Here is a 10,591-nt window from a genome sequence, read left to right as displayed (position 1 = left end):
AAATTGGTTGATAGTTCTCTCTTACATTTCATTATATATTACCTATAACCAATAGAAAGTCAAGGTTTTCATGTATCAAATGGCGTATTGTATAGCACTGTGTTCTGAACAGATAACCATCAATGTCACTCAGAGTAGCAGTTTCATTCTCGTGGGAAAGTTAACGACTAGCTTGGATAAATTTGTAACGGCTCTTGTCTCATAGTTAAAAAGCCATGAAAATTTTTAGAAGCAAGTGAATTTGTCTACTTTTTACATGTTATTAGTTTATATTCTTAGGTGTATTATTTAAATAAATAAAAATTGTTAAGTTCTTTACCATAATTGCTAAAAAAAATCAGGCTTAACTGTACTCGACAATCGAGAGCACAAAAAAATAAGATTGGGAAAGTACTTTATTTCTTGTTTTTCATATTTATTCTTTATTTATTATCATAAAAGTAACTAAAATTAAAAGTACAGATATTTTTAAGTTATTTAAGACTACAATTGATAAAATAAGTAATAATAATAATATGATTAAAATTATTCACAAACCACACACGTGAGCAGCTCATTGGTAATGTAATTTGATAGTGTAACGTGAGTTGCACATTCCCCGAGTGATTTCCAATTTATAATGGCACGAATAGCAGTTAGACACAGTTCAAAGGGCAATAAAACAATTAAATTTAATTATAAATAGATGTATAATGTTATGAACTTAGAGCTAATTAGGATAAACAAATGTAGTTTCAGGTTACAATCTGTAGTCATACTAGAAAGAAAAGAAGGTTAATTTAGGTTTATTTCGATTTTTTTTTGTGTGGTTATGAGATCGGTCGAATTGACCGATCCTGTTTTAAGATTAGGGTAGAGAAAATAACATATAAACTATAAGAATGTAGTGAAAAAAAAGTTTGAAATACATTTAGGAAGTTTTAGGGATTACACAAAGAAAATTTGAGATTTTTGAGATGACGAAAAGTATTTTTAATTTTAACATGAAAATTACTTTGCACACAGACTATTGAAAACAAATACTCAATACAGTCATGGACAAAACTTTATTTTAGTGAAAGTACTTCACTAAAAAATATGACTTTTTGTATGTGAAAGACTTGTAATATTAACTGAAAGACTGCCAAATACCATGAAGATATACCCAATATATATAGTTATAAGTATTACATTTATGTCAACTTTAAATGAGTACAGAAGGTCACGTGACTCGGTCAAATCAACCGACCCCGTGTTGGAAGAGTTAAGGCATTAGTGCATGCAACAAAACCTCCAAGACCCTCACTGGACATAACAACAATCAAAATCTGATCAGTCATAGAAGTGAGAAATAGTGATCAGATGAACCAGTGAAAAGTATTTATCCCCTACCTAGCTGGCAGTGTCTTAGGTAAGAATAACCAGTTTGAGGACATAGGTAGAATGATAAAGCATTCTGTGGACAAACAATGCAAACCACTCCAACTGGAGATGTCTGTAGGTCAGCAGCAATGAAAAGTACACCTTTAGTTTATGTAAAGGTGATATATGGGTTATGAGATTAAGGTCACAAACAGGTGTTGAGAAAGGGCATGTAATGTAACCTTAATATACCAGTTAGGTAACTGGAATTGTTGTCTGGGACAAAGGACCTAAAGTGCCTTGAGGAATATGGAGAAAACTGGGAACTCAAAGAATTTTTGTCTTGATTATTGAATGGTAGTAGATAAGAAGTGGGTTCAACCTCTTCTAAATACACGATATGTGTGTCATTTCCATCGATAATTGTCCATTATAGGAATAAGCAAAGACTGAGCCAGATATATGTCAATCTTAGAAATTAAACCCTGATGCCATGCATAGAACTGCATAACCTCCATACCTGAAATTTGAGCTTCTGGATAGCTGGGTGTACCATGTCAGATCATGGCTGCTTCCACAGAGATGGCTAAAGAGGAAGTGGAAGAGGAGAGTCTCCTGAAGGACCCAACAATGGGTTGGAACAAATCATAGTTAGTAGCCTGGGTAACATATGAAATGGAGGGAAGGCCTAGAGATGTAATCCCATTGCCAAAGCCCAAAGGATAGGTACTGTAGGCCAAATTACCAGTAGTTTGTTGTTCCAATGAGTGACCAACCCACCAATCAACAATGTTTCAAAATGAGAGCCAATCTGTTGGGAGAATCTATTTAGGTTGAGACAATTAATCTATTACCGCAGTCATCACCTGTGGAACATGGCAAGCTAGTAGAGTGATATGATAAAAGTGGTTCTGAGAAAGGAGATCCAAGGTTCAAAAACAAGGAACCCTGGACTAAATGACTCCTTCACGGGAAATGCATGACACAACCATGGAATTGTTGGAATAAAGCCTGTTGATTTTGCCATTAATAAGCCCAGACCATGATGCATCGCCTTTTGAAGAGCAAGAAGGACTAAATCATTGTGAAGGGAAGCCTTTTCATCCATGCATAGACCCTGGAGTTCCCGACAGTGGTGGGATGCCACACCATTATGCCAACGTGAAGATAGGAGCAAACTACAATGAACTTGGACATCTGAAATCCCAGTAAAAAATACCAACTGAGATTAAGGAATGAGTAACTTGTGAACCTTGGAGAATCTAGGCATTGATATAGGGGGAAAAAATTGATGACTGAACTCCAATATCCTGTCTTCTTAGGCCCAACAACCAATGGGAATAAAACCCTAGAAGAACTAGCACGACTCTCACTCTACCCCCAGGTCAACAAAACTCTAAAAGCCATAGAACTAAGTTCCAAAATCCAAGGATCTGTGGGAGAAGGAAACCCTATAGGTTGGGTGGATAAAAGTGGTGAAGATGTGAACTGAATGACTAATCCTGACTCAAAAACCTGTAGTGCTCATGGATTTGTGGTTAAGGTTATCACACATCCAGAAATTCTCAGGGCCGAGCCCCCACAGACCCCAAAGGCATACAATAATCACCGAAACCACTGGCAGCAATCTGACCGAACAGTGGAACCCTTATATATATAGACAGAATCTATTATGGGTAGCAATGTACCAAGGGGCTGATGTCGGGGGTCAGGACCCTCAAATAGGGGTGGAACTATGATCCCCTGTAAGGGCCGTGGAAATTCGAGATGCCTAAAACAACAGGGATGAACGTAGAAGCTGACAGTTGAACCAATGTCCATGTTAACAATGGTTCCAGCTCATCATGAACGAAGTTGGAGATCCTGAAAGTCTTACAAAAAAGTTTAGTATAAGGAAAAAAATGTTGGATTTTAGAGTTGTAAGTCTGTAGACTTACCCAGTCCCACAAGGGTTAATTGATCTATTCAGGGTAACTACAAATTCTGCCTTAGAACTCCTAACTTCGAGGAGCAGATGTATTATTTGAGAGTCGGAATATGTTTCCACCTGGCAGTGGTGGGCTAAATTACAAAGTTCCAACAACTGTGTCAGAAAAGGTATTACTGTCCCTTCATGTAACTGAGAAGTAAACATCCCTGTATGAACTACAATATCCAAAGATGGGGAGAAAACTAAATATTTGCTCCCAGTCCTTTCAGCCATGAAGTAAAGTGCAGGCTCAAAAGCAACTGGGGAAAGACCCAAAACATCATACTCTCGATGACCCAACTAAAGAAAACAAATCAGAGGCAACTTATCCTTTTCTATTTCTTTTAAAGACTGTTGTCATTAAAAGTTCAATTTTCGATACCTCACTACTATAAAGGCTTGGTTTGGTCTGATATTTCATTGGTGGTAGTGTCCAGTGTCACTGACGAGGAGTGGAATTCTCTGAAACTAGTCTGACTCACAGACACCCCCCCCCCAATGAAAGAATAGACCATTCCAAGCTTTTACTTGTTGTTAAACAAATGTTTAAACAACTCTATTTATTCAAGTAGTTTTTCTTGTTATAAGATGTTATAGTGTTTTAACTAATATGGGATGTTATAGGGTAGTTTTAACTATTTTAGGGGAAGTACTACCACCCTCACCCCATAGTATACCCTCACCTCACATTTGATAGCTAACTGAAATAAATAAATTTTGCAAAATCCAGCTTGACCAACAAGAGTGCAGAAAAGTGTGGTAGAAGCAGTCAAACATTGGTAAATTATTTTTAATGATGCAAGCTTGCAAAAAAACCACATAGGAAAGAAGTGGTCCCTTACATAACAACTTCTATTAAATAGAAAAGCCAGTGCATTTTGGTAACAATGCATTCAAAGAATGGCTTTTATGTCATGTTGTTCAGCAACAAAAGTATATAGAGTATATTTTTATGCTAAAATGGGTTCAGAATACACACACTATCAACCTTATACCCGAGTGAAGCTGGGTACTTTCTCTAGTATTAAATATTTTTAACTCCTTACAAAGATGAGAAGAATATAGATGTAAAAATGTCACATTTCACAAGAAGCACAGTTACAAATGTTTATGCATATATAAAAGGAATAAACTTCCACCGCCCACAAGGTTAGATTCTATAAAAGAATATGTACCATACACATAAATGCTCAAACCTGTCATTAATACTTGTAAAGGACCCAAAATTAATGTTTTCAGAAACATTATGTACCCTTTTATATTGTGCAGTTTCATAAATTTTAGATTCATGAAAAAAACAAAAGGTTCCTACCTACCCTGCATGAACAGGTGCTCTTGAGATGTCAACATTATCTGCAGCATAGTTGCTCACAAATACAGTTTCAATATCATGCCTAACGTGCAGAGGTGAGAGATGGTCTTCCTCTACTGTTAAAGGGGCTAGAAAATACAAAATTTAATTTGAGAATTGAAAAGTGTTGATGATTTTTGCTCAGTCTTCATACACACATTGCTGTCTTCAGCATTAGTACAAGGAAATGCAAAATTCACATTTGTGACATTTAAGTTATCATGCACAATTTACATCCAGTAGCAACTTCCATGTATGCATGATAACAAAATATCCTTAATGATTCAACTGAAACATTTCATATTATGTCACTCTCTACATTACTCTATAAGGACTATTATAAACATCGTATTTATTACTACTAGACAATATAAAACATCATTATAAGATATTAGATATCTTTGGTAACAATAGATCACATCCCTAAAATTAAGGGGTTTAATAAAATAATTAGACTAAGAACCTTTTTTTACTGATACACCAAATAAAATTAAGGTTAAAAAAGAAAAAGTTCAAACTATTTCACTGAAACTAAATGCTTAAAAACCTGCCAATATTAGACTTTATTCATTCAAAAACTGAAACCATAGGACTAGGGCAATTTTTGGAGGATAAAATACATGAATATCAATAAAACTATTTACATAATTTTCCTTAACAATAAGAGAGATAAAATATCCATGATTCTGTACATTTCAAATGAGTTCAATGGTAAGACGTGGAAGTAAAATGAATAAAAATGTCTAATGTTACATACTTATCCATACTCACATATGTAAAATACTTATCTTCATCTGAAAATTCTCAAATTTGATTTGTGTAATCTCTAAAACCTCCTAAATAAATATAAAACTTTTTTCAATAAAAGTTTATATTTATCTGTTATTTTCTCTAACCTAACTCTATATGCATTTGTTCAATTTCACTGACCTTGTAAACAATATAAATGACTGCAAATTGTATGAGGAAACTCCAGTTGTTTATCTTAAATAGCTTAGATTTTGTAACACCATACATCTGTTTCTTCTTTAATTTTGTTTTATTGTCCTTTCAACTGTGCCTAACTAATAATCCTGCCATGCAAGCTGTAATTCACTCAGTAAATGTGTAGCTTATGTTAACATATCGTTTTATGTAATGCATGAGCTACTTACAAACTGTTAGTGAGCATACCTCGTGAAGAATTTTGTTTTCTTTATCTTACCTAATAAGTTTCTATTTTTACATTTCAGTTACTTTTAGAATAATAAGTAAAGAATACACATAAAAAACAAGAAACATAGTACTTACCTGTGTCTTTTTTTTTTTGCTGTCATCTGTCAATGAAACTTAACCCTAGTTTATATACTTATGGTACTACTGAAGTAAATCATTTTTTATTTAATCAAATAATGCACCACAAAACACAGAATTATATCACGCAAAAAGCAGACAATGTCCTAACATTACCACAAATTTCCTGGCTTTCTAACTATGTGACAAGAGCCATTAATAATTCAGCTAAGCTCAACAATGTGTTTCCCATGGGAATAAAGTTTGAATTTGAAATGAAATAGCCAATTCTCTGTACAGAAAACAATGTAACATAATACCTCATTTGATAAATTAAAACTTTAGCTTTTTATTTATTATAAAAAATATAGCATAAAATGTAAATTTTAAAAAACATAAAGATGTGTAATGCGAGGTTTACAATTTATGGCTTTCTGGTTGAGTTATTTTTTCTTCTGATAAATTACAAGTTTTTTTTTTCTGTGGTTGTAACTATATCTAGGAACGGTATTTTGTTATGCATTAAGGAAAAATTTAGTTCTTATGTTTATTACTATGAATTTTGGTGTATTTGTAGCATTAGAAGGCTTCTTGTTTTGAGAAATGATGAATGAATGTAATTTCTTTACATGAATTTCCAGCAATACAATTCATAGTACAAAAAGATAATGAACTCTCATTCCTAAACATGATGGTTACCAAGACATATATCCTTATACCACAGGAGTTTACAGGGAACCCTCAAATACTTGTAAAGTACCTTGACTACAGATTGAACTGAACCAACCACGTTAATATAGGCATCATATTATACAACCTAAATACCCAACAGAGAGCAAAAACAACCTTTACATGCTTTGAAAATGTGAATTCCATGATACTGTGGAAACAAAAATTTAGAATTCAGGAGCACAACAGACATAGAAGACTCTGTAATACCAATTTATCTGCAATAGCCCATCATGCAGAGAAGAAAACCATGCAAAAAAAAAGAAAATCCTGGCCCCTGCCACAAAATACAGTCTTTCTCAAAATCTTTCTTAAAATGGTAACAAATTAGCATTCAAAGAGATATAAGCTAATTATTATGTAGAAAACATTAGATAATCAGAACAGACTTAGATAATCATATAAGTGACTTACTACGATAGAAACAAAAGAACAATTGTCACAACCTTACCATATTTAACATTTAATGAATTTTTATATAGTTCATTAACCTTAAGACACATTACAAAAAATTAACTTTTTTATGAAATCGTAACATCTGAAATGGAAAATTCATGTAACATATCATCCACTGAGAGGGGGGGTGGGGGTGGAGCCTAGTGGGGCATCAATCAGTTTTACACCACATCCTTCTCATGCAAGAAAAACTTTTCACCCAAAAAGGTGTCAGAGCAAAAGATACAGAGAAAAGACATTCTGTAAGGTGTTAAAGTGTCATATAGATTGACAGTATGGAAGACAACTAGCCAAAATACATATTGGTCCATCGAGGCTATCCCATCTACTATCATGAACTTTAAAATAAATATAAAATACTCAAAGCTAGCCCTTACCATTTAAAAACTTAGCAAGCCTTCCCTTAAACCAACTGCATGTATCACATCTAAAGGCAACCTATTCCAAAGGCCAACCACCTTCTTAGAAAAATAAAGTTGTCTTACGTGAATACAGCTTCTATCTTGCCAAATTTCATACGTGCTTTCTTGTCGTTCCATTCTCATCATTGAATACAAAAAAAAAAGATGATGCATCAACACTATTCATTCTCTTAACAATCTTAAACACCTCCAACAGATCCTCTCTAAATCTTCTTTTTTCAAGAGAAAAGTTCAGAGATCTTAACTTATCCTCATATGACAACTTTACCATCCCAAGCATTATCCTAGTAGCCCTTCTCTGAACCATTTCCAACAATTCAACGTCTAAAGTAAGGAACTTCAAACTGAACACAGTACTCCAAATGTGGCCTAATCAGTGACTTATACAATGACATAACCTCTTTATACTTGTATTCAATATCTCTGTATATACAACGTAAATTCCTATTTGCCCTACCATTAGCAACAGCACATTGCTTGAATGGCTTAAGAGGCTGATCAACCCAAACACAAAGATCTTTTTCTTCCATAATACTGTTAAAATAATTCCCATCAAAATCATAGTCATAATTCAAATTGAGATATCCCACATGCATAAGCTTACATTTTATAATTAAAAGTCACCCTCTTCACAGCCAGCAACACCCAAAACTTTAATATCACCAGCAAATAAAAGTAATTTATTGATTATTCATTCATCTGTATCACTGATGTAAATCAAAAAAAGAATAAAGGTCCTAACACTGAGCACTGAAGTACTCCACTCATGACATGAATCCAGTTTAACTGAACTCCATTTAAAATAACCCTCTTTCATCCAGCCAGTTTTCTATCCAATAAGCCTATTCCTCACACCTACCTTTTCTAACATGCCTTTTATGTGGCACCTTGTCAAATGCTTTATGAAAAACCATGTTGACTATCCACGAAATTGTAAACTTTATCAAATGACTTTGCAGACATTCAACAACTTTTCCCACTACTGATTTAAGACTAATAGGCCTATAATTACTGGGACAATTTTTATCACCTTCCTTGAACAGAGTAGTAACATTAGCCAACTTCCAATCTTCTGGCACTTGCCCACTACTCAAGGACTTAGAAAAAATAGTAGCAAGTAGCTCACTTATCCAATCTTTAACCTTCTTCGAAACCCTTGGGTAAGTATTATCTGGTCCAGGAGCTTTATAATTTTTTAAACTTCCCAATCTATTCTTAACAAGCTCAAAATTAATCTAGTGATCTTGTTCAATCTTGTTTTCATTTAGCAACTGTTCAGGATGAGGAATATTGTTTAAATCTTCATTTGTAATTTTTTTTTTTAATTAATAACCTAGGCATCTCATAATCATCAAGAATTGACCTTCATGTATCATCTCTCATAAACCCTCTTCCCAACTACCACTTTTCTTACCCTTATTGTATTTAAAGAAATCCTTGCTATTAATTTTTATACTTTCAGCCAACCTGTTTTCATAATTATTTATTTCCTAACCTCTTATTTCACTAACTCTCTTAATCTTCTAGGATCCTCCAAACCTCCCTTAATTGAAGTCAATTTAAACTTCTTAAGCATTTCACTATGGGCTCAGTATAAAATACACGAGTTTGTAAACATTTTTGCACACATTAAGTATTTATACTATAAATTTTTAATGCTGTACGTGTATCTTCACAAAATTTAGTAGACTTTTAGTCATGATTCCAAATCTTTTGTAAACAAAAAATCAGATTTTTTAATGAAGTGTTTTTACTAAAGATTTGTTTGTGAAAATATCGAGTCTGTTTCATTACCAGACCAACTGCAACGTGATTTTAATGTAATGATTAAAAACAATTATTCATCCCAAAAATCTCAAATATTATTTGTGTAATCTCTAAAACCTCCTAAATACAGTTCAAAAATTAGGAAATAAATATAAATTATGCTTGTTTGTTCTACAATGACTACAAATCATAACACAAAAACACAAATCTTCAATCTAATTAGCTTAAATCTCATAACATCATACATTTATATATATATTTATTACTTTTAATATATTGACCTTCCACTCATGTCTGGCTAACAATACGGAAGTTACAATGATGTGGCACACATGCACTCATGTTACTGTATCCAATAATATAAAACTGAAATTTAGTCTTTACAAAGTGACCTGTCATGGTTGTGTTTTAGTGGACTAGTATTTTATAAAATATAGTCACATTTCAATTATACGTTATATATGTATATAAGTTATTACTATTTATAAACAAGTTCTTACACTTATTTTTCTTAAAACATAGAACTGTAAATGAACAAGTAAAGCAAACAATTATCTCTTCTTGTTATGACATTTGTACTCAGTTTCTGCTTCTCATAGCTTCCTAAGCCTTAAGAAATTTTGCATGTGGAGGATATGAAATGAAACAACTTTTTTTATTTTATATATATATATATACATATATATAGTTGAATAACCAAAAAAATCATAAATTACTATATTGATACCATAGAATTCCATTAAAACTTATACAGTTTAGTAACTAAGCTGTATTTTGGTCTAAAAAAATATGAAATTTCAAGCAGACAAAGTACACAACCTACCTCCTTGAAATCTTGTTTCAAAAGAACGAGATGGTGTCCTAACATATGAAAATGGCTGAGCAAGCCACTAGGGAGACATTCTGAGCTTTTAATTGGTTATTCAAAGGTCATATACACAAGTAAGTGTATATAAGGGACTGTTTCCAAAAATGGAAAGAGGTGAGCTGGGCCACTGTGTTTCATTCAGTACATCAGCGATATCTCAGCAAACAGAAAAGATAATAGATTCTTATTCAAAATTTTATTAAACTGCTACTTTATGAATTTATGTCATTAAGTTTGGTATTAAAATGTACACTATAATTCATATTTTAGTATTATACATTATTTAATTTCTTAATTTAAAAGTAAATATCAAAAAATACACACTTAAATATTGATTTGTTGAATGCAGCACTGGTTTAAATTAGATGTTTGTGATGTCGAAATACAAAGTCTACAGTTTGGTATGAATTACAAAC

The 10,591-nt window shown here is 32.9% G+C and overlaps 1 protein-coding gene across 10 annotated transcripts in view; it reads right to left on the bottom strand.

Annotated features, from left to right (window-relative positions):
• The window catches only part of LOC106463825 (ankyrin-2-like), a 253,624-nt gene that overhangs the window by 195,472 nt on the left and 47,561 nt on the right, over nt 1-10,591 (bottom strand). For all 10 annotated transcript variants that reach the window (XM_013923893.2, XM_013923894.2, XM_013923895.2 and 7 more), the window contains one exon: nt 4,627-4,750. In XM_013923893.2, the coding sequence (XP_013779347.1) occupies nt 4,627-4,750 (124 nt within the window). The remainder of the gene's footprint in view (nt 1-4,626; nt 4,751-10,591) is intronic.

Source organism: Limulus polyphemus, unplaced genomic scaffold (genome assembly GCF_000517525.1).
Source record: "Limulus polyphemus unplaced genomic scaffold, Limulus_polyphemus-2.1.2 Scaffold1493, whole genome shotgun sequence".
Taxonomy (NCBI): Eukaryota; Metazoa; Arthropoda; class Merostomata; order Xiphosura; family Limulidae; genus Limulus; species Limulus polyphemus.
Note: the sequence above shows the minus strand (reverse complement) of the source record. Positions and strands in the feature narration are given on the sequence as shown.